Below are 25,087 nucleotides of genomic sequence, written 5' to 3' on the forward strand. Positions count from 1 at the left end.
TAGAAGATTTGCAATTTTAAATAATAATACAGTAGCAACTATCAAATTCTGATTTTTATATCAGATTAATATTCAAGGATCTTAAAAACATTACAGATTATAACGTTGTAGAACCCTGATGTTTACAAAAATATATCAAAAACAAGAGTTCTACATTAATATTAAGGCTTCAAATACAATAGAGGTTTTATTACAGATATTCTCACCACTTTGGTTACAGAGAGATGGATGAAATTTGTAAAAAAAAAGTGAAGGCAAAACCAAAACTTAGCAAGAGAGACATGGAAAGTGTGGCTAACTGCAGATATGAAGCAAAAGTAAGGTAAAGGACTGCAGTTTGGAGTATGAAAGCAAATAAATAAAAGTAAAAGATATTTTGGGTAACTAGAAAAGAAATAAATAAAAAGGAAAGCTAAAACTTCAAACGAAATTCGACAAAAGCTAAAATGTTTAAATATTTTGGTATTGAGCTGTCAGAGAACAGCAAAATTAGCAGAGAGGTAGAAAGAGGTCAAAGTTCAAAACCTTTTTTTTACAATCCATTTGTTAAGAAAATCTTTAAATAAACTTAAAAAAAAGAGCTCTTATTTTCTACAAAAGCAAATGAAATGTCATAAATCTATCTTACAATGAATGGGTGGCTGTAATGTAATGGGAGAACAAAATGTTGCACTAAGCAACAGGAGCCGCCACCTGTTCATTCCGCTTCTATTAACATTTCAAAACTCATTGACCCGTGCCCACATTTTCTGTCAATTACCACTATTTTGGAGTTGAAGATGCCTGCTATGTCAATGCATCTAAAACATTATTATGATGAGGCAGATGCCTTCTTCTTCAATATTGTGATGGGAACAAAACTTGGGTGCATCTTTACAACCCAGAAGAAAAATGTAAAACCATGAAATACTGTCCCAATAGTTTTTCTCAGTCAAAAAAATTCAAACACAACCCCCTGAAAATAAATTCTTTTGACAGTGTTCTGGGATTCCAAACACATGTATGTGACTGATTAAGTGGAAGCTGGGTTGACTACATTCTGTGCAATGCAGAGAGATGTTAGAACACCTTTGTAAACATGTGAGTTGTATTCAAAAATCAACAAAGCTGATAATTCTGCAAATGATAATGTTCAGTCATAAATATTGTGTGCAATTGCCAAGGCTTTTGTGAAGTTGAAATCTGAACAAATTCAACACCCTCCACACTCACAGATTTGACCTCATGTGATTTTTCACCTCTTTCTGCAATTAAAGGGATATTAAGGGTATTCATTTTACCACAAATGATGAACTGAAGAATGCAGCGAGGTCGTGGATCAAAAATGATCACCAGCATTCTTCACTGATAGAATGGGAAAACTGGTTTACAGCTGGAAGAAATGTGTAGCTTTAAATGTTGACTACGTGGAAAAACAGATGCAAGTTTTTGTAGCAAATAAAATGTACTTTTATGCCATATTTGTTTCATTTGCAAATTATTAACATCTGTGTACTACATTTCAGCCAACTCTCATATTATTATAAAAATGCCATATTTTAGTTTAAGTTTTATCAAGCAGTAAAGAAAGAAAAAACTGAAGGTTGTTTTATATGCTATAAAAGACCACTGATGACATTTTTATCAAAAAGTAAGCATTTTCAAGATATTTACCAAATAGCACTTCATTTTAATCCCATTAAACAAGAAAAACAAAAAACTTTTGTACAAGATCTACGAAATGTAAATATTTTCACAGCATATGCAAATTTCCATCAATTTAATAGTTTTTTCTTGTTATCTATTTTTTCTGTAATATTTTAACTGTAACTTTAGATAAATGAATTAACTGAAGTAAATTATTTTTAATGAATACTTTTCCATCATACAATTAATAATGAAAATAATAAATAACATACCTTGAACCAGTGACAACATCACCATTTGTTAATATACTAACAGCCCAAATACTTTGTGAAGGCAAAAGAATCACCTGATGTTTACTATTATTCCATATCATAACTGTTCTATCTTCTCCGCCAGTGACAATTATACCTTTTAAAGCACACATGCTAAAAAATAAAATAACAAATAATGAAATTATTAAAAAATGTATGCATATAATGTAGAGTGATTTTTTAGTCGTTACCCTATTGTTAATGTCTGGTAATTTTTTTCTAAGAAAGGGAAATTTTGTTTTGTGACATGAAATTGGTAACGCTACTCAACTGGTATAGATACTGCAGTGTGATTCTCCTTGAGCTGTGTAAACTTTTGTCCCGTTTCCGGTCGTGTTACGAACAGAATGTCTTTTACCAGACACGAGTTTTCATTCTTGAACAATATTTTGCTACGAAATCGTATGCGAGTGTAAAAGAATCACTTCAAATTAAACTTGTTGGTGTTCCTCCGCCAGAAAAAATGTCAATTTCTAGGCTAGCGAACCGATTTCGAGAGACAGGTAATGTTTGCGACAGAAAACGTAGTGGTCGACCAACTCGCTTAACAGATGACGTTTTAGAGAATGTGAAAACAAGATTGCTCAATTCTCTACGAAAAAGTTTACAAAAACTTTCTACACAAATCGGTTTGTCATATTCGAATGTTCAGAAAGCCGTTAAAAAATTGAAATTGTATCCGTATTGCGTAAGATTAGTCCAAGAGCTTTGGCCTCCAGATTTAAACAAGCGATTGTAATATTGCCATTGGTTTAGGTCTCTTGTAAATGATAACAGAATCGAATTTTTAAACACAGTGGTCTTTAGTGATGAAGCTTGGATCCATCTTGGTGGCTATGTGAACAGTCAAAACTGTCAAATTTGGGCGGTTGAAAATCCTAATGCTTTACAAGACAAATCTTTGCATCCTGAAAAAATTGGTGTGTGGTGTGCAATATATCATCATCGTATAGTCAGACCCATATTCTTTAAACAGACAGTAGATGGTGAAGTATACAGGAATATTGTGCGCCAATTTGTGTCCCTCCTGGTACCTCAAGAACGGTATTGCTGGTTTCAGCAAGACGGCGCTACATGCCACATGCCTCGAGAAACCATGGATTTTCTGTAAGAGTTCATTGATGATCGAATAATAAGCATGGCTTACGGCCTCTAAGGTCCCCAAACCTCACATCTCCTGACTACTTTTTGTGGGGCTATATTAATTCCGAGGCCTTCAAAAACAATCCTTACACTTTTGATGTACTTAAAGTCAATATTACAGACTTAATCACAAATATTTCCAATGCAACTCTTAAAAAGGTTTCTGCTAATATGCTGAAAAAGAGTCCATGCGTGTATAACTGCAAGGGGTGGGCATTTTGAGCATATTCTTTAACAATTATGTAGGTAATATCTTTTTATTAAATCTCTTTTGTAAATAACAAATAGATTTTTTTTATTCCACCTAAATTTCCCTTTCTTAAATTACATTTAAAATTGGGTAACAGGACTAAAAAATCACTTTGTATTATTTTTAACCATGTAACTTTTAAAAATGAACAAAGTGTATACTAAAAACCAAAAGAACAAATAAAATAAACCTAAATATAAGATGAATAAAGTGTATGAAATGAAAATGATTGCAAGATACAAGATAGTTGAGCATATGTAAAATAAAAGGAAATGGTAGTCATGTAATCTGAAGAACAGTTTGTGCAGAAATTTAGGAAGCACAGTACTTAAGACAAATGCCGAAGTAAAGTAGAAATAAAAAAAAAAGAGCAGCCATGGCAAATGAATCATTAAAAAGAAAAGTTTAATAAACAATAGTATGAATCTAGAGACGTTGATGGCATCAGTAATTAACTTTATGCGTGGATATATGTACAAATTCAGAGGCAGCTGAAAGTTCAGAAAGAACTAATGGAATTAAATGAAACAATACTTAATGTAAAATGCTATGTAGTATCATACCAGGAAGAGTAAATTAGAGAGGGTTGAAGAACAGTAAATGAAAGGTGGAAGTTTTCAGTATTTGAATGCTGTGAAACTGCCAACGTTCTGGAAAGTCGAACTTGAGCAGAGATGTTCAACTAAAAAGTAGCAAGATGAAATATGATGCTTATGCTACATCCAAATACTTATATATACATTATAGATGTAGTTAAGGTGAAGAGAAAAAAGAATGCAGGTTTTTTTTTGTCTTCAGTCATTTGACTGGTTTGATGCAGCTCTCCAAGATTCTCTATCTAGTGCTAGTCGTTTCATTTCAGTATACCCTCTACATCCTACATCCCTAACAATTTGTTTTACATATTCCAAACGTGCCCTGCCTACACAATTTTTTCCTTCTACCTGTCCTTCCAATATTAAAGCGACTATTCCAGGATGCCTTAGTATGTGGCCTATAAGTCTGTCTCTTCTTTTAACTAAATTTTTCCAAATGCTTCTTTCTTCATCTATTTGCCGCAATACCTCTTCATTAGTCACTTTATCCACCCATCTGATTTTTAACATTCTCCTATAGCACCACATTTCAAAAGCTTCTAATCTTTTCTTCTCAGATACTCCGATCGTCCAAGTTTCACTTCCATATAAAGCGACACTCCAAACATACACTTTCAAAAATCTTTTCCTGACATTTAAATTAATTTTTGATGTAAACAAATTATATTTCTTACTGAAGGCTCGTTTAGCTTGTGCTATTCAGCATTTTATATCGCTCCTGCTTCGTCCATCTTTAGTAATTCTACTTCCCAAATAACAAAATTCTTCTACCTCCATAATCTTTTCTCCTCCTATTTTCGCATTCAGTGGTCCATCTTTGTTATTTCTAATACATTTCATTACTTTTCTTTTGTTCTTGTTTATTTTCATGCGATAGTTCTTGCGTAGGACTTCATCTATGCCGTTCATTGTTTCTTCTAAATCCTTTTTACTCTCGGCTAGAATTACTATATCATCAGCAAATCGTAGCATCTTTATCTTTTCACCTTGTACTGTTACTCCGAATCTAAATTGTTCTTTAACATCATTAACTGCTAGTTCCATGTAAAGATTAAAAAGTAACGGAGATAGGGAACATTCTTGTCAGACTCCCTTTCTTATTACGGCTTCTTTCCTATGTTCTTCAATTATTACTGTTGCTGTTTGGTTCCTGTACATGTTAGCAATTGTTCTTCTATCTCTGTATTTGAACCTTAACTTTTTTTAAATGCTGAACATTTTATTCCAGTCTACGTTATCGAATGCCTTTTCTAGGTCTATAAACGCCAAGTATGTTGGTTTGTTTTTCTTTAATCTTCCTTCTACTATTAATCTGAGGCCTAAAATTGCTTCCCTTGTCCCTATACTTTTCCTGAAACCAAATTGGTCTTCTCCTAACATTTCTCCCACTCTCCTCTCAATTCTTCTGTATAGAATTCTAGTTAAGATTTTTGATGCATGACTAGTTAAACTAATTGTTCTGTATTCTTCACATTTATCTGCCCCTGCTTTCTTTGGTATCATTATTATAACACTTTTTTTGAAGTCTGATGGAAATTCCCCTTTTTCATAAATATTACACACCAGTTTGTATAATCTATCAATCACTTCCTCACCTGCACTGCGCAGTAATTTTACAGGTATTCCGTGTATTCCAGGAGCCTTTCTGCCATTTAAATCTTTTAATGCTCTCTTAAATTCAGATCTCAGTATTGTTTCCCCCATTTCATCCTCCTCAACTTTCTCTTCTTCCTCTATAACACCATTTTCTAATTCATTTCCTCCGTATAACTCTTCAATATATTCCACCCATCTATCGACTTTACCTTTCGTATTATATATCGGTGTACCATCTTTGTTTAACACATTATTAGATTTTAATTTATGTACCCCAAAATTTTCCTTAACTTTCCTGTATGCTCCGTCTATTTTACCAATGTTCATTTCTCTTTCCACTTCTGAACACTTTTCTTTAATCCACTCTTCTTTCGCCAGTTTGCACTTCCTGTTTATAGCATTTCTTAATTGCCGACAGTTCCTTTTCCTTTCTTTATCACTAGCATTCTTATATTTTCTACGTTCATCCATCAGCTGCAATATATTGTCTGAAACCCAAGGTTTTCTACCAGTTCTCTTTGTTCCACCTAAGTTCCCTTCTGCTGATTTAAGAATTTCCTTTTTAACATTCTCCCATTCTTCTTCTACATTTTCTACCTTATCTCTTTAACTCAGACCTCTTGCGATGTCCTCCTCAAAAATCTTCTTTACCTCCTCTTCCTCAAGCTTCTCTAAATTCCACCGTTTCATCTGACACCTTTTCTTCAGATTTTTAAACTCTAATCTACATTTCATTATCATTAAATTATGGTCGCTGTCAATGTCTGCTCCAGGGTAAGTTTTGCAGGGTAAGAATGCAGGTAGTAAAATTAAATTTCTGTAGAAGTCCAATAGAAAAAGAAGGATAGTAAGAATGAGAAATGAAAGGATTATTGACAAAGGTGCAACCCTTGCACGATGACCCAAGGATGGCAAGATATCTTAAAAAATGGATATGATGAAAGTGAGAGTAAGAAGACTTATGAGGAGAATGCAGTGTACATGGTGGAAGAGTACGGCCACAAGAAAAGATGAAAAGTGGAAGTGGAAAGAGAGAAAGCAAGAAAGAAGCAGATAAATATGACTTCTAAGCAGATCCAAAAACTAGAAATAATGCATAATGACTAAATCTGATACTTAGAAAAAAGACAATGTATGGATCATTTTGCTGAAAAGGTGTGAAATTTATATTAATACCTGTGATAAGTAATTTATAAACAAATTATGTTTTGCTTTTTTTATTCCCTAATTCACGCAAAATAGAGAAAATATTTATTTAAGCACAAAACTAAATCACAATATGTAGATGACTATTTAAAAATATAAATATTTGTAGTTACAAAACAAACCATATTTTACCATATTTTAACAATCATCTTTAATAACTTCGAAAGTTTAAAAAAAATTTTATTATAAAGTTTGGTGCAATTTGTCCATATAAAATGTTAAACTTTTAAACATTTCTTATAATCAACCATCATGAACAAAATCATAGTAAACATGTGAGGTGTAATTAAAAAATTAATGAAAATTTTAATTTCTATCAAAAAGAATTTATTTATTCTTCTATATTCTTTATATTTTATATAATTCTATAAAAGAATTAATTTATTTTATATATTTATATTGTCTCCTTCAAAGTAGTCCCCAAAGATGAGGCATACTCATTATGCCTCAGTTTCTTCAAATCCTCAAAACATGTGGAAAGCATTTTTTTATATAGCATTAAGTTCAGTTAGCGATTTTTCCTTTATTTCACCTATTATCACAAATCATTGTCACTTTAATATTCTCTTAATAAGTGGGAACAAGAAAAAACTACAGGATGCCATGAAAATACAGAAGCTGCAGCATCAGTATGGTATTTTTTTGGCTTAATAATTACAAATTAAAAATTAAATTTGAGGTGGAGCATTACTTTAGTGCAAAATCCAAGAATAGTTTGTGGTCATTTTCTTCATATCAACAACATAGAACGGATAAGTAATAATTTTTGTTGACCACGCAACCTAGTGATAAGAATTCATAATGGACAACATAATTGTAAAAAAAAAGTAACAAAAACTTTACCACTCAATCGAACTCTGTGAATATTTTTTGGCACTTGTTCTTTAGGAAGATTCTACTGGGATGAATGGATCTTAGTTTCACTATCAATACTATACATCCATGTTTCGTCACCTGATATGACACGTCTGAGTAATTCTTAATCATCAGCGATGTTGATTTGATTGAAAATTCAACCGTTTTGGAACAAATTTTACTGCTATTTATTTAGCCCTAAATAATTAGGGCAAACAAGTGTCCTTTGTTTTCCTTTATTGGTTGTTGTATTATAACCCTTTTTTTGTCTTCAAGACCTTCTTGAAACTGTTTGCACCACTCATAAACTGTCGGTGTCAGCATAAGGTTTCTTTAGCATCTTTACTGCACTTCATTCCATTTTTTAAGCAAAATTTAATGCAAATCCTTTGCTCTGCCATTTTCAAACGAAATGGCAGAGTATAAATATGGTAAATGAGTAGTAATTACTACTCATAATAAAATACAGCATAATTACTCAGCTGTCAAATTTGAACAAGCGTCTAATATAGCTGATATTTATAATGTTACTGGTAGTGCTTTCATCATGTAGGATAAGGGCAAACTCGGTCAAAAAGACTTATCTTTTTATCACACCTTGTACACTACTCTATGATTATATAAAACTCAATCTTCAAAGATTCAGCAATCTTTAAGTACATAAATTCTTACACATCCCTTGATATGTAAATATATATCTAAACATTAAACATTTCAATTTTACAAATTTTAGTAACCAAGAATTAAATTTCATGACTTTCAAGGGCTGTTTCTCCTATTTCAGTGATTTTTTATTACTATGTTTGGAATCTGTTCTAAATTGGTGTCCAAATAGTTAATTAATGTGATATATTACAACTAACTCTTATGACCAAGTTATCCTTTTTTTAACATATAAATAATTACTTCGTTACCTGTAAATATAGTTTGGATGACCATATAAAATATCAAGACATTCACCGGTTGAAACATTCCATTTTCTTACTGTTGCATCATTTGCACATGACAGAAATTCTGTTTCATTAACTGCAGCTAAATCTCTAACACAGTCCGTATGACCTAAATTTACAAAACTTTATATGTAATGATAAACTTAACACACAGAGTAATTAAGTTATGATAATTAATCATGGGATTACAACTATATGAACACACACACGCATGCGCACGCACACACACACACACACACATTCAATCTCTCAACTGCCCACCCACCCATATATAGAGGCTGGCCTTGTAATTAAACATAATTGATGAAGATTAAAAACATTAAATAAATCATTACACAAAAGATAAATATTCATATCTGCTTAAACTTAAATTATTATTTTCTCTTATTTTTTATTATTAAAGATATTTATTATTTTAAGATTTTTCTTTAAAATTAATATAATATACATCATAACAATAAACATAATAATAGAAGAAACAATTATAATAAGAATATTAGGCATTTATAAGCATTCAAATTATACAAATTTTATAACACTGAATATGTTCCTTATTATCATTATAGATCCACATTTTTCTCTTCTTGCCATCTATTTCAACATCTCATTTAGACATTGTGCAAATCATGTAACATTTTTAAAATATCCCCTCCAAGTGTTTTATTTACTTGCAAAATGAATTAATAATTTATTACCACTAAAGTTAAATGTTCATCACTAAATTAATTTAATAAAAAAAGAATATACTAAATTTAAAGAAAAACACTTGAATAAAATAAATTCTTTTTTCTTGATAAATTCACCAGAAAAGCTTAGAACCTTATAAGAGGGAATATGGAATTTTGCAGTGTACGAAAAAATTCCATGCTTGATCGGGATTTGAACCCAGAATCCCCAGTTGAAAGGCAAAGACACTACCATTCCACCACAAAGATCACTGGAGTTGTTTTTTAACAACTCCAGTGATCTTCAACAATTAATGTGATCAACATTAACGTATTAATGTTGCACATTAAATATTAATATATAAAATTTTATCTCAACACAAACACACAAAAATATACATTTTAAACTTAGATAATTAATTCCCTTTCTCCATTCCGTTTCATTACAAAAATATAAATAATAAAACTAACTCCACTTCAGCAATAAATCTTGAAAAAAATAGGACTTTGATCAAACTGTTGTATCTAATTAACTTTTCTACTAAAAGGAAATTAATGGATGGTTGTAAATTAAGGAATTTTTCAACCACTTATTGTAACATAACAAAATGAAAATTATTAACAAAGTCTACAATTGAATATTACATTGTTCTTGGTGCTGGAAGTTGATGTAATGACATCTGTAACACTATCTTAAAGTTCTGAAATCCCATTCACTGTATGACGCTTTCTTTTTCTGTTCAGCTTCCAGAACCACCGTAACATATTACTTCAGAGGATGAATGAGGATGACATGTATAAATGTGAATAAAGTGTAGTCTTGTACAGTCTCAGGTTGACCATTCCTAAGATGTGTGGTTAATTGAACCCCCAAACACCAAAGAACACTTACCAGTATACATGATCATGTATTCAGTATTCAAATCCGTTTAAAACTGCCTTATACGGATTTTATACAAATCTTTCTGCTGACACGGAGGCTGGCAGAAAGACATTAAGCAAATTTAATTTTACTTTTAATCTCATTGAGCACATACTTTTTGAGAAATAATCCTTTACTAGGATTTGAACCTTAGAACAGTCAACTTCAAAATCAGCTGATTTGTGATGACAAGTTCACCAGTAGACCAACCCAGTGGGGTTTCATTGTAAGACACTAATAATTAAACAAAAATTAAGACTGTCAATTTAACCATCATAATCGACTTATTTATACAAGCATTTTATGACATTCATTAGTTGTAGCATTTAGAATTAATTAACTATGTTATACAATGATCATAAAGAAGAGATTAACTGATAATGGCAACACTGTTCTTGCAGCATGTGAAATGGTGGAGGATGTGGGGAAAAAAAGAGATATGCTGAAGAAAGGGAGAAATGTTGAAAAAGATGGCAAGATGAGGAAAATATCAATCCATGATGATAATAAAGAACTTGTTCAGTGTACTAAAACTTTTTAAACTGAATCCTAACTACATGTCAAAGTAAATGCAAAGATGAGAGACAATTGTCATGTTGTATGATTCTCCTAACGTTTACTAATTTAGTTGTTTTTAACAATCCACAATTCATTGTTACTAATCAATAACACAAGATTAGTATGAATTCAATCTAGTTTTCTAATCAATAAATAATTGCAATTCTGTGCCTAACAGATAATTGTAATACATTTAAATATACAGGGTCCGGCATATAAACCTGACGAGTTTTGGGGGTTAATAATTAAACTACGTTTCTTACTATTAAAACATTTAATATATCAAATTAAAGATCAATTTTTGCAATTTATAGTGAATTACTTACGTAGATATTTTTTTTATTTGTATATTATGTCGTCCAAATGTTTTCCATTATTCCTCACACACTCACTTAACCTCATTCTAAAATTTGACATTGCTCACTCAATCATCACTTGTGGAACCGCTTCAATTTCTCATTGAATGGCCTCCTGAGTTCTGCAATTGACTGTGGTCGAGTACTGAAGACTTTATGTTTGAGATACCCCCACAGAAAAAAATCACAAACAGCCAGATCAGATGAATGCGCTGGCCAAGGAATGTTGCCAAATCGGGAAATAAAACGTCCAGGAAAGGTTTCTCGCAGAACATCCATTGCGATTCTCGCCGTATGGGCAGTGGCACCATCCTGTTGAAACCAAATTTCATGTCCTTGAAAGTCATTCAGTTTCGGTCGCAGAAATTCATTCAACATGTCTGCATATCGATGAGATGTTACTGTTACTCTGCAATTTAACTCCTCAAAAAAATATGGGCCAATTATGCCGAATTTTGAAACCGCACACCACACTGTAACATACTGACTGTGAAATGGTTTTTCAAGAATTTGCCGTGGATTTTGTGAAGCCCAATAATGGTAATTTTGTTTATTCACAAATCCTGACATGAAAATGCACCTCATCAATTAAAAGAATAATGGCATCCTGGAATTTCAGGTTGGCATGAAAAATTTATCGTACACTTCAATCAGAAATGGCTAGCGCAGCAGCATGTCTCACTGCTGAACGTTGTGGAGACCGCGTAACAACTAACCTTACAGCGTTAATGTTTACAGACGTTCTCACAGTCACGATGTGTTCCTAAAATTCTTCACCCACAACAATATCGTATTCCTATTAGAAACAGATGCGTGTCGATTTAAACTGAAATGTCTGCGAAATAAACACTGTGTTGTAACACAGTGTTTAACTGTGTTTAACCGAGTCATTATTTTTAAATAGGCTTCAATTACAAACACTCGTTGTTCACCCGACCATGACATACTGGCTACTGAAATAGCATGAATAGACTTGTCGATGTACAACACTTCCGCCTTCTCACTGACAGTGGTGGTGCCAACATAACAATTACTACAAAATCGTCAGATTTATATGCCGGACCCTTTACATATAAAAATACAAAAGAAATAATTACATACCAGAAAGGGATTTATAAGGTTTAAAATCACTACTGTATACATTAATAGTCTTATCGGCTGAAGCAGTAAGAATAAAACCAGAAGATAACTGTAAACAAGACCAAACAGCCATCTGATGACCAGTCAATGTCACTAGTGGTTCATTCGGTGAAGACAACAACCAGACTTTACAAGTATGATCCCAAGAAGCTGATAAAAACGTACCAGGAGCAGTACCAGTAGCTAAGTGGCACACTAAAAGAAAAAAAAATTTTAATTATATTAAAAATGTATCAAATTCTCTTAATATACTAAAATCAATACTACACAGATGGTCTTGTTACTTGAAGATAACTAGCTTCATGAAAATGCTATTTAAAACATATTGGTATCAACTACAGCAATGATTCCAACATATAACCTATAAATGGTAACTCTGTTAAGCTGAGCAAAAGCAGAAAGTTAGTATCTAATCTGAGAAGACCCAATCCCAACAGAAAGATTCATTTTTTTTTAATCTCAGGGACCACCGTTAGGTATTGCTTCAGAGGATGAGCACACAAGTAGTGTGTGAAAATGCCACACCTGACCGGAATTCAAACCTGGGACCTCTGGATGAAAGGCTGAGATGCTACCACTCACACCACAGAGACCGGCAGAAAGATACACTTAGCAGATTTAATTTTACTTTTAATCTCATTGAGCACATACTTTTTGAGAGCTAAGGATTTTATCTTATCTTTGCTATTACCCCTGAAACCTGATGGAGATCAAGCCTTATATCAGGACATAAGGGATGTTTAGATTGAACATCTGAAGAAGTACAATAACCTTGTGCTAAACTCAAGCATGATGAGTTAAGGATAAGTATGATCACTCAAAAGAGATGTCACAGGCCAACATTTTTTTATCACAGCTTCATGATTACAACTTTACATTTAATGAGTTAAATTTAAACTTAAATCTTCTAATGCTATAATTTCTAAACTTATAACTACTTTACTTACTTATGAATAGGGAAGGAGAGGAATTCTACAAAAAAAAAAAATATTTTTGTTTATAAAAACAAGATATTTTTCACATACAAAATGCTTTTTGTTTTTTTTAAAATTTGTTTTACTATCACAAGTACTTTTGGGAATTTCAAATTTCCTTCTAACAGACTACCACTATTAGAAAACTTTTAAATGCCACTGTTGGACAGTTCAGCTATAACTACTGTTGAGGACATATGCTGTAGTGCCTCAGTGTACACTTAGATAACTACTACAACAGTAGTTAGTAAATTAGTGATTAGTGTAACAATAGATTACATTTTTATTTCAGTACGTATTTGGTTAGTTCTCATTGATCCTTGTAGAAAAAATTGATAGCTATCAGATTTATAGTTCGCTTCATATCCCCACCAATGAACGAACAAACCGGCTCAGGTGCCAATGTCATATGGTAATTTTTTTCAAAATTTCATGATTTTGAAAAAAAATTTCATGAAAATTGGCTCTATATAATATGGATGGAAATTTTCTTTAAAATTTTTTTTATCTACTATTAATTATTGCTTCATAAATATATAATGTGGAAAAAGAACCATCATTAATATTGCCGATCTTTAAAAGGACTGCATACTTGTTTCATTTCCTTATTCTTACCTTTCTTTTATATCTAACACCTTTATATTCTAACACCTTTCTTTTATATCTTAAAAATTCATGTTTAGATAATGATCTTCAAAACAGTAGTGCGCACTATATGGGAACAGTAGTGCGCACTATATGGGAAATTATCAATTTATAATAAGCTGCCCTCATTAATTTATCATCAAGTTTACATATTTGCTTTGCATTTGTTTTTTTTTTTGCATTACATTATCTTCATAGTCTTTCCGAGAGAGGTTATTATCAGTTATTAAAAACAAGAATTTTATCAGTAATGACTGTACCATAGTTTTACTATTGCATTAATTTCTTGATTAGTACTTTTAGAGGTTATAAGAGGATTGATTCTGATTTATTACTAAATTACACATAGGAAATATTCAAAAACTGCATGTAAAAGTATGTTCCACCAGGAAAGGATATTATTTCAGGTGATTCTACAGCTAAAAATAAGAAAAAAAGCTGATTTCAAGGCAGCAGTCTTGAAATAGTTTGTCTTCGAGTTATGTCTGCTGAAAGATTTCAACCTGGTTTTTGTTCAACATGAAAGTACATAATAAAGTACTGCATTTTTTTTGGACATTATTTACAATAAAAAATTAATGTATTTTTATGTTATTTGATGAAAAAATTATTTCAGAACTGTATTTATAATATTTTTTAGGTAAAAAAACGATAAATTAAAAAAATAAAACTTTGTAAAAATTTAATTTTCAGAAAATTAAAGGAAATAAAAGTCAATAAAAAAAATATATTTGTATATAACAATAAAACATTTCTTTTCTACACAATTCATAACTTTTTTCTTTTTATTTAAAATTTCACAAAAATCAATAGGTTTTCTGAGTCATCATAACTTATTCATCACCATATGCTTATTAATTAAAATACTGAAAATGATAGTCAACATCATAAATAAAAATAATATAAAAAAAACGTTGTTATTTTCAATTTAAATATATCATAAATGATAAAAATCTTACCAGTACTAGTATGTCCTTTGAAAGTAAATAAAGGCAAAGGGTTATCTTGACTAAATGCACATATATTACTATCATTACTACCAGTAATAATTATGCCTCCAGGATATGCTTCAGTTGTTGGTAAAACACATACACTAGATACAAAATTTGAATGCCCTTTTAATGTTTGAACTTCAGTAAAACCAGAATTGAAACTGTAAAAAAATTAATTAACAAATGAAACATAAGATTTAAAATTAAACGAAACAAACAATAAAAATTAAGTATTTTTAAAATTAACAATCTACAGAAAAATATAAGACAGTGCTCACAAGTAGCCTACAAATTAAAAATATTCTTTACTGAAATAATTAAATGCAAACATACATAAATAACAATTCTGGAACAATAATCAGTATTAATGTAGTAGGTGATCTACCACTGTAGTTAGTTCTTAGATGGCACCATCTAAGAAAGAACTAACTAATCAACTACAGAGGTAGAATGTCTACTACATTAATAACCAACCAATAATCTGTCAATTTAAAAAACTGTACCTTTTTTTGTTTATTTTTTAACATTGTAACAGTCAAATTGGCAGTTTCACCGAGAAAAGAAACATTCTTTTTTTTTCATTTCAGCTACTCTATTTTAAGTTTAATGTTTCTAAGAGCTTAATTTAAGTCACAATAATTTTTAAAAATAGAAATTTGTTAGATAGTCTAATTAACGTACAATAAATCTTCATAAGAATTACTAATTAAATTTTTTAAGTTTTACATATATATATATATATAACTTTCTGAAAATTTTCATCTGAAATAATTATTTACTTGATATGAATAACAGTATTAATTACTTCATTCTGAAATAATTCATCAACATACTAACCACTAAGCCAATTCAAAATCAAATATCTACTTGACCACCAAACATAGTAACAGAAAACCCTACAAAAAAACTAATACCATTAGTTGACTTTCGCAGGATCCTGCGCATTATCACTCAGTGTAAAATTCTGCAATTACATCAATAATAACAAAACAAAAAACCACTGAAGATTTTAAAATTTAGAAAACATAACCCTAGCAACCACAAAATTTGTAACAACACAACCACACTGGAACGATGTTAATTTAAAATGTCACACAAATACGTAAGCATTGTTGCCAACTACCAGAACTCACTACATCTTTAATTAAAAACATCATCAATCTGTTGATTAGTCAATTCAAACTTTTGTTTAAATTTATAATATTTCTGAAGAATGTTCATTTTTTTATTGTTGTTACTAACTTCCAAAATTTCTAAATTATTCTTATAATCGGTAATACTATGCTTATATTGTAACATATGGTCAGCCATATTAAACATACTTCTCTTTATGCTTTTGTTAGCACTATAATGTTCCATAAATCTTTTTTTTTAAAGATCTGTTAATTTTACCAATATAAATTTTATTACATTCATTACATTTAATTTCACATATTCTCCTTAAATCCTTTACGTAATTTTTTTTATCATTATTATTCCATAAATATTTTATAATATGGTTATTTGGTTGGTAAGCTTTTTTTACATTTATTTTTATCATAAACATTAATAATTTTTTTCTATTATTTTATTTAGAAAAAACTATTAATAACCTCCATGTTATTTTGTTGCTAAATCTTTGTAGAACTATCATGGTACTTTAGCTTCTGCTTTTTATATATACCTTTTCTATAATTTCACTATTGAAACTATTTGTTTTATTACATCAAATTCTTTCTTGAGTTTGTTTTCATTGTTCCTAGTATAATGTATTACTCTAAAAATCAGGTTTTTAAATAACCAATTCTTTATGACCATTGGTGATTAGAATTTTCCAGTATTTTACTGCTATTTGTTGTAGGTTTTCTATAAAAAGATGTTTCTATAACATTGTTTATGTTTATTTTGATTCAATAAAAAAAAAAAAAATGTATTTTCTGTTCTTTTCCATTTTATAAGTAAATTTTTAATTATTATTATAATTATTAAGCTTATTTAAAATTATCCAATGTTAATTATTTATAACTGGATTATATATGACTAAAATACCATCTACATAACTTATACATAAAACCATATATTGAGTGATCCAAAAGTTACACACATCAAAGTAATAAAAGAAATAAGACATTAAATAATAATAATAAAAGATTTATTTATTTTTAGAATATATGCTCAAAATGGTTACCCTGTTTAGTAATGAGTGTGCAAAATCTTTTTACCATGTTTGAGGCCAATTTGTGGAGCACGTGTATGCTAATTTTGTTAATCTCTGTTATTATATTCATCTTTAGTTTCTCCAGTGTGTGCGGCCTGTTTTTATAGACCTTTTCCTTTAACATAACCCCACAGGAAGGAATCTGGGGACGTCAAATCGGATGAATGTAGGGGCCATAATCCTTAATAATCCTGGGGGCCATAATGCACTTGCCAAAAAAACTTGCGCAAGAAATTCATGGTTTCATTAGATGTATGACATGTGGCACTGTCCTGTTGTAACCAACAATCACATTCACCATTTACAAGAAGTGCAATAAATTGTGTAATGATGTAATAGTACACAATACTGTTCACTGTAGTTTCAAAGAAAATGGGGCCCACTATTTGATGAAGTGATACAGCACACCACACTTTCATTTTCTGAGAGTGTAGAGGATTTTTATGTAAAACATAAGGATTCTCGGCTGACCAAATTCTAGTATTTTGATTGTTCACGTAGCTAATAAGGTGAAACCATGCCTCATCAGTGAAGAATTCACAGTCAAGCTCTGCAATTCCATGCTTGTCAACAAATTACCAAAAGCATGTACAAACAGTACACTAAACACTTTTCTTTATCTGGCTCCTTCAATTCCTGAACACTGTGAACATGATATGCACCAAAGTGTAACTGCTTCATCCCTCTCTAAGCACTTTCATATGAAATCTGTGCGCACTGATAGTCTTCTCAAGCTTTCTGAAGGTGAATGCTGCATCACATTCTTAACCTCAGCCAGCTTAGCAAAGATCAAAATGGCTGGTCTCCCAAGTATTTTTGGCTGCAACTGATCCGCATTCACTAAAATGGGTGATTAATCTCGTTATGGTCGAATTGTTAGGCACTGACACAAAGGGATATTTCCCACAAAATTCATCTACATATGCATAAGAACGATTGAAAAAATAATGTTCAACAGTGAAAACTTGTAGCTTGTGGAATAACGACATGTTTACCACGCAATAAACAAAGCATTACTACAAGCGTCATGTGATTAATACACATCACAATGGCATCTAGGTTTGTTGTTGTTAATGCCCATGGTGCTATCTTGCGGTAGCCAATAGCACTTTTTCAACTACAGTACTATTTACAGACACTTTAATTTTGATGTGAGTGACTTTTGGATCTCTCTGTATACTTTTTTCTTCAGTCATTTGATTGGTTTTTCGCAGCACTCCAAGAATCCCTACCTAGTGCCAGTCATTTCTTTTTAGTGTACCCCTTACATCCTACATCCCTAACACATTGTTTTACGTATTCCAAATGTTGCCTACCTACACAATTTTTCCCATCAACATGTTCCTCCAATATTAAAGTGACCATTCCAGGATATCTTAATATGTGGCCTATAAGTCTGTCTCTTATTTTAACTTTATTTTTCCAAATGCTTCTCTCTTCATCAATTTGCCACAAGACCTCTTCATTTGTCACTTTATCCACCCATCTGATTTTTAACATTCTCCTACAGCACCAAATATCAAAAGCTTCTAATCTTTTCTTATCGGGTACTCCGATCGTCCTAGTTTCACTTCCATATAAAGCTACACTCTAAACATATACTTTCAAAAATGTTTTTCTTGTGTTTAAATCAATTTTTGATGTAAGCAGATTATATTTTTGAATGAAAGGTCGTTTTACCTTTGCTATTCGGTATGAATCCCCCAAAGGGACCCACTACCGGTACATGATCTTAACTCCCCACTCTGTATGTAGCATATATATATATATATGAATATTAACTTAAATGTAATTTTTTATTTTCCTCTTGATTGAACAGAATTAATTATAATAATAAGACATATTTTACTTAAAAATATTATCTTTATTAATTTCTTGGATTAACCAAACAACTATATAAACTTATAAATTAAATTCACTACGTTTCACTAAGAATTCTCTAAGCTTCCTCAGGTGACAATACACAAGCATCCACACATCATACAGCATTCTCTTGCATACTATGAGATTAACTGATCTACCCACCCTACATAACAATATTTTGTCTCCACACTTATTGCAATAGATCCCCTTATTCAAGGGATCTAAACACAATAAGATGAGTCAAGTAATAAATGTTCAGAGAACATTTATTACTCATCTTATCTGAACCTGCAATCAAGCAGCTTCATCGGGACTATGCTCTTTATGCCTTGCTTCAAGTGTTGGATTCCCAAAGGGATCCACCACTAGGACACAGTCTTAACTCTCCCTCCTAAACAGCCTGCAAAAGCCACAGGCTCCACTCTCAAGACCCTGGAGTCCCCATTCACTCATCGGGTGCGGTCCATCTCAGTGTGAGCTGCAACCTCCTAATTAGGGTTGCCTACCCTTCCCCTACCAGTTGTTCCCCAATTTGCTTCCCAACCATAGTACTCCTCCTCTTTCAACTTCAGGATCCCAGCTGCTAGCTCCTCAACAGCCCACCACTCATCCGCACCACAACATGTAATCGAAGGTGGTTTCTGGCACTAGCCACCTGTTACAAACTTTACACGGAATGCTGTATACTACATTAGATTGTTGATTTTTTTCTATCGGCGATTTTAATTTACAAAACATACTATTCAGATTGTTTATTTTGAAGGGGTATTGCAAAATCCTTTTGTAACAATTTTTTAATCTTTTTAGATAGACCTGTGACAAATGGTAATGCAACATAATTCTCACTCTTATCATTTTTATTAGGAAGGTTGGATGCTATATTATTATAATGTTTATAAACTGTATTTTTAAATATTTTATTTATGATATTTTCCCAATAATTATTATTTATTAATAGATCTTTTTTTTATTGTTTTTATACATTCTGGTCTACCTTTAGGCTTTGTAAATTTTATTACTCTGTTTGCAACATTCTTGACTACTGATTTTTTATATGATAAGAAATTTAGGTATCTGCCTGAAGTTGTTGGTTTTATTCACCATTATGCTGAAATTTTCTTTTTGATATGATATTGTATATAATTTTATGAATGAAGTTCTAAATTTGTTAATAAAAGATACAGTGCAAACTGAAGAAAAAAGGAAAAAATATTAACAATGACATTTCTAAAGAAATAAATACCTTAAAGAGTATTTTACAAACACAATTATTTGAGAGTTTTATAATTTGAGAAGAAAGTAGTTTCAAAATTATTAAAGAAAAAAAATTTTAAAAAAACCGCTTAAGAAATAGGTACAGCAAAGTTTTTTTCTTTTCTTTTAATCTCCGTTTTACCCACCGTTAGGTATTGTTTCAGAGGATGAGATGAATGACAATAGGGTGTGAAAATGCCATGCCTGACCGGGATTCGAACCCGGGACCTCCAGATGAAAGGCCGAGATGCTATCACTCGCGCCACGGAGACCGGCAGGTACAGCAAACCTTTCTTTTTCTTTATCCTGTTAAGCCTCGGGTTCTTCAACTCTGAAGTATTAACTTTCAGATAATACTTCAGAGAATGATATTAATGAGTGTAGTCTTGTACAGACTCAGTTCGACCATTTCTGAGATGTGTGGTTAATTGGAACTCAGCCACCAAAGAACACCGGTATCCACGATCTAGTATTTAAATCCGTGTAAAAATAACTGACTTTACTAGGACTTGAACGCTGGAACTCTCGACTTCCAAATCAGGTGATTTGGGAAGACGCATTCACCATTAGACCAACCCGGTGGTTTTTTTTTTTTTTTTTTATCCACCGTAGGAAGATTTTAAATCCACTCCGCCACGAAGGCCGAACAAAACCCCGGCAGGTTAGGTACAGCGAACCTAATTTCGTTTGACACAAGGAAAAATGGATACAACATTTTTCAACATTAACAATTCCTGAATATGTAATTAAAAGTGTATCTTTAGAACCTAAGTTTGCGTTACCGCTAACATTAAATAATCACGAGCGAGGCAAAGTTATACAAAAACTGTCGCCAACAAAAAACTTTAATATAAATATTGAAAACGCCATTTGTAGTATTCACAATGTGAAAGACAAAATAAAATACGTAATAATATATGCAAGGCAATACAAATATATAAAAGTAATACTAAGCAATGTAATCATAAAATCAAAATGAGACAATACAATAACAACATAGTAAATACGAAAGCGGTAAAAATAATAGAAAATATCGTCATTAACGCATCAAAAACAAACAAATTCATACAGCGTATAGAGATAAAATCATAAATCTTAATATTGATGAAATTAATAAAACAGTTACTATTGACAATAAAGATTATTCAACAAAAATGGAAAATATGTTAAATAACAAAACCACATACAAAGAAATAAAAAGGGATCCGACCAATAATAAATTACAGCTAAAAAATAATAATATAGCCAAAAAAATTGTCTGCACATGGGTATATAACAACAGAAGCGAAACTATGTATCAATAACGCGATACCGCCAAAAATTTACGTTCTAATAAAATGGCATAAAAATGATCCTATAATGCTTATAGTAAACTGCATACAAAGTCCGACGTATAAGTTATCCAAATGTTTGGTTAAAATATTACAACAAATAATCGCAAAAAATAAATACATGAAAAATTCATGGGATTTCCACACTTTTATTAATAAGCAAATAAAATAGCATACACCATAAATTAATTTAGTTTGATTGTAATTTCATTATGCACTAGCATTCCGAAGAATTTAATGATTGAAGCGATAGAAAGCAAATGGGGTGAAATTGATAAAATAACGAAAATGAAAAAAAACAAAAAAAAAACAGAATTTTTAGAATGTGTAAATATGCACATACATAATACGTATTTTAAGTTTAAAAATAAATTATATGAACAATGCCATGATTTAGCCATGAGGTCATCAATCTCTGCCTGCTTACCAAACCTAACTATGGAATATTTAGAAAATAAAGTATTAGAAAAATTAAATACTAAGTTCTCATTCTATAAAAGATACGTAGATGACATTCTATTATGTGCACATGAACAGGATACTGATTTAATATTAAAAGAAACTAACCTGTTTAATGAACATATACAATTTACAAAAGAAGTTGAGATTAACAATAGCATAAAATTCTGAATTTAACAATAACTCATTTCAAAAAGAAAATATCAACAAATGGTATATAAAACCAAAATCTTCAGGCACGTACCTAAATTTTCTATCAACAAAACCTATATCACATAAAAAAATCAACAAACAGTAATAAAATTTAAAAACCCCGAACATAGACAGAATGTATAAAAAAAGCAAAAAAATCTATTAATAAATAATAATTATTGGGAAAATATCATAAATAAAATATTTAAAAATACAATTTATAAACACTATAATAATAAAGCAGCCAACCATCCTAAGAAAAAGAGTGATAATTATGTTGCATTACGATTTATCACAGGTCTATCTGAAAAGATTAAAAAATTGTTACAAAAGAATTTTGCAATAGCTCATCAAAATTACAACAATCTGAATAGTATATTTTCTAAAAATTAAAATCGCTGATAGAAAAAATCAACAAGCCAACAAAGTATACAGTCCTGTGTAAAGAAAGTATAGAAGAAAGTATACAAACATGCTGTGTAAAAATTGTAACGCTGTGTACATTAGACAAACATCTCTCAATACATTAAAAAAAGAATAGAAGCCCATAAATATAGAAAGAAGGAAGTGACAGCGCTCACAAAACATACAATAGAACTGAACATAAACACTCGTTTGATTTCAACAGCACCAAAACATTAGACAAAGAACAAAATACACATGGGACCACTCTTGAAATGATGTACATCAAGAAAAATACAAATGCTCTCAATAGAATGGACATAGCCAGATTAAGCAACATATAAGTTAATTTAATTTTAAAGAATCATATATTTATATTATAAATTTAGTTTTAAGGAAAAAATGTTTAATGTTTTGCAATTTTGGGGAAAAATATGTGCATTGTAAAGGCTTCAATACACAGAAAATAGCAATCAGGTTATATAAAGAGATACATATAATTATCTAAAGATGAGTCAAGTGCGAGTAGGGGGATCTATTGCAATAAGGGTGGGGACTAAATATTGTTATATAGGATGGGCAGATCAGTTAATTTAGTAGTATGCAAGAGAATTCTGTATGAGATGTGTATGAATGTGTATTGACAACCGAGGAAGCTTAGAGAATTCTAAGTGAAACATGTGAATTTAATTTATAAGTTTGTATAGTTGATTGGTTACCCAAGAGATAAATAAAGATAATGTTTTTAAGTAAAATATATATATACTTAGGTTATATACGTTAGATTTATATACATTTTTTTTTTCATTTAAGTCAAGTTAAGACTCGTATTCCTCTGTACTATTATACAAATATAAATAAATAACTTGATCCACCAAGTACAGAATAAAATTAAATTAGGTAGGATGACACTTCACTTTATATCATTATACATTCACAAGAGTGCTTACATAATTTTCTCACATCTTCAGTTAATATAATCTTTTAATTCACATTAAATTTTACGTGAACAATACACACTAACACCAAAATAAATTCTTGATAAATACAATAAAACAGAATTTGCTAAAACCTTATATATAAATTTTAAAATCAAAATTAAAAGTTAAAAATTCTATATATAAAAAAAATATGTCGTCACATAATAAAAATATTAATTAAAGGTTAAACATGTTATGTCATTAACATTTAACATTTATTACAGTAATATAATATTGGCTAGCCAAATCACACACACAAATTCATTCTTTTTAACATATTTATCATTTTAACTTTTAATTAATATTTTTATTATTAGACAACATATTTTTATATATGGAATTTTTAACTTTTAATTTTGATTTTAAAGTTTATATCTAAGGTTTTAGCAAATTCTGTTTAATTGTATTTATCACGAATTTATTTTGTTAATGGTGTATATTTATAATATGTAATTTTATGTGAACAATTAAAAGACTGTATCAACTGAAGATGCGAGAAAATCATGAAAGTACTCTTGTGAATACATAATGATATAAGGTAAGTGTCATCCTACCAATTTAATTTTATTCTGTATATATATATTACATATATATAATATTAAATGTAATATTAACCATCAAAACACAGCAAACAGTTTATTTTATACTTACCATATTAAATCCAAGAATCGATTTTGGTGGGATCCCACATCTCGGTTATTAAATTCTATAATAATATTAATAACAATTCAAGATGCAGGATCCTGCAAAAATCAATTCTTGAAATAAATATGGTAAGTTTAACTTATTTATTTACTGTGTTTTAGTGGTTTATATTACATTTAATATTAAATTTTTGTAGCACAGTGGTATATTAATGAATTATTTGAATTTTCAAAAATATATATATTGATTAAATATAAGAATTATTTGAGGATTCAATTCTCAGCCTGTAAACACAAAGATTTTCGAGAAATTTTATTTTATTTTTCAACATAATTACCAACTCGAAACATTTAAACCAACAACTTTCCAATTTTTTAATATTCTCAGTAGAATGCAATTTATCAAGCTTTGTAAAATAAGCAGTTGAATTCAGTCAATGATCACTCATTTAGTCATTATGGATTTTTGTAATACTTCATCAGTCATAACAGTTTTTCAGGTTTTCCCTAAACATTCATCATCTTAAATGGATGTACAACTACGTTTAAATTCAGCAGCCCACTTTTTACCACTAAAATAAAGGGCAGTCTTCAAAGTGCAATTTGCCTATTTTTCTAAGCCTCTCAAAGTTAAACCTTTTAAAACAAAATAGTTTACAATAGCTTAAACTTCAATTTTACCAATTTATAAGAAAATTCAAAACTTATTTGCTTTGCTTGATTGCCACAAACAATAATTCATAGAGGGATATATATTACAACAAATGCATGCATCTGAAACTATGCAACTTGCAATCTAAAGGATTATTAATCGACAAATATTATAATCATTTGGTTACACTTATATAATCTCTGTGTCAAATGTCCCTGGTATAGAGTTAATTATATGTATTTATTCAGTACAAGACTTTGTTTATATTTGTACAATTCAATAATTTCAAGTAATATTTCTACATTTTACAACATTACTTTCATATACT

The 25,087-nt window shown here is 30.4% G+C and overlaps 1 protein-coding gene across 5 annotated transcripts in view; it reads right to left on the reverse strand.

Annotated features, from left to right (window-relative positions):
- Positions 1–25,087, reverse strand: part of Plap (phospholipase A2 activator protein) — a 73,491-nt gene that overhangs the window by 46,008 nt on the left and 2,396 nt on the right. For all 5 annotated transcript variants that reach the window (XR_012758188.1, XM_075378451.1, XM_075378449.1 and 2 more), the window contains exons 2-5: positions 14,753–14,946; positions 12,136–12,369; positions 8,498–8,642; positions 1,899–2,051 (exon numbers count right to left, since the gene is read on the reverse strand). Coding sequence is in view for 4 of the 5 variants with exons in the window: in XM_075378451.1 (XP_075234566.1) it covers positions 1,899–2,051; positions 8,498–8,642; positions 12,136–12,369; positions 14,753–14,946 (726 nt within the window). In the remaining variant the exon portion in view is untranslated. The remainder of the gene's footprint in view (positions 1–1,898; positions 2,052–8,497; positions 8,643–12,135; positions 12,370–14,752; positions 14,947–25,087) is intronic.

This window comes from Lycorma delicatula, chromosome 11 (assembly GCF_047948215.1).
Source record: "Lycorma delicatula isolate Av1 chromosome 11, ASM4794821v1, whole genome shotgun sequence".
In the NCBI taxonomy this organism is placed as follows: domain Eukaryota; kingdom Metazoa; phylum Arthropoda; class Insecta; order Hemiptera; family Fulgoridae; genus Lycorma; species Lycorma delicatula.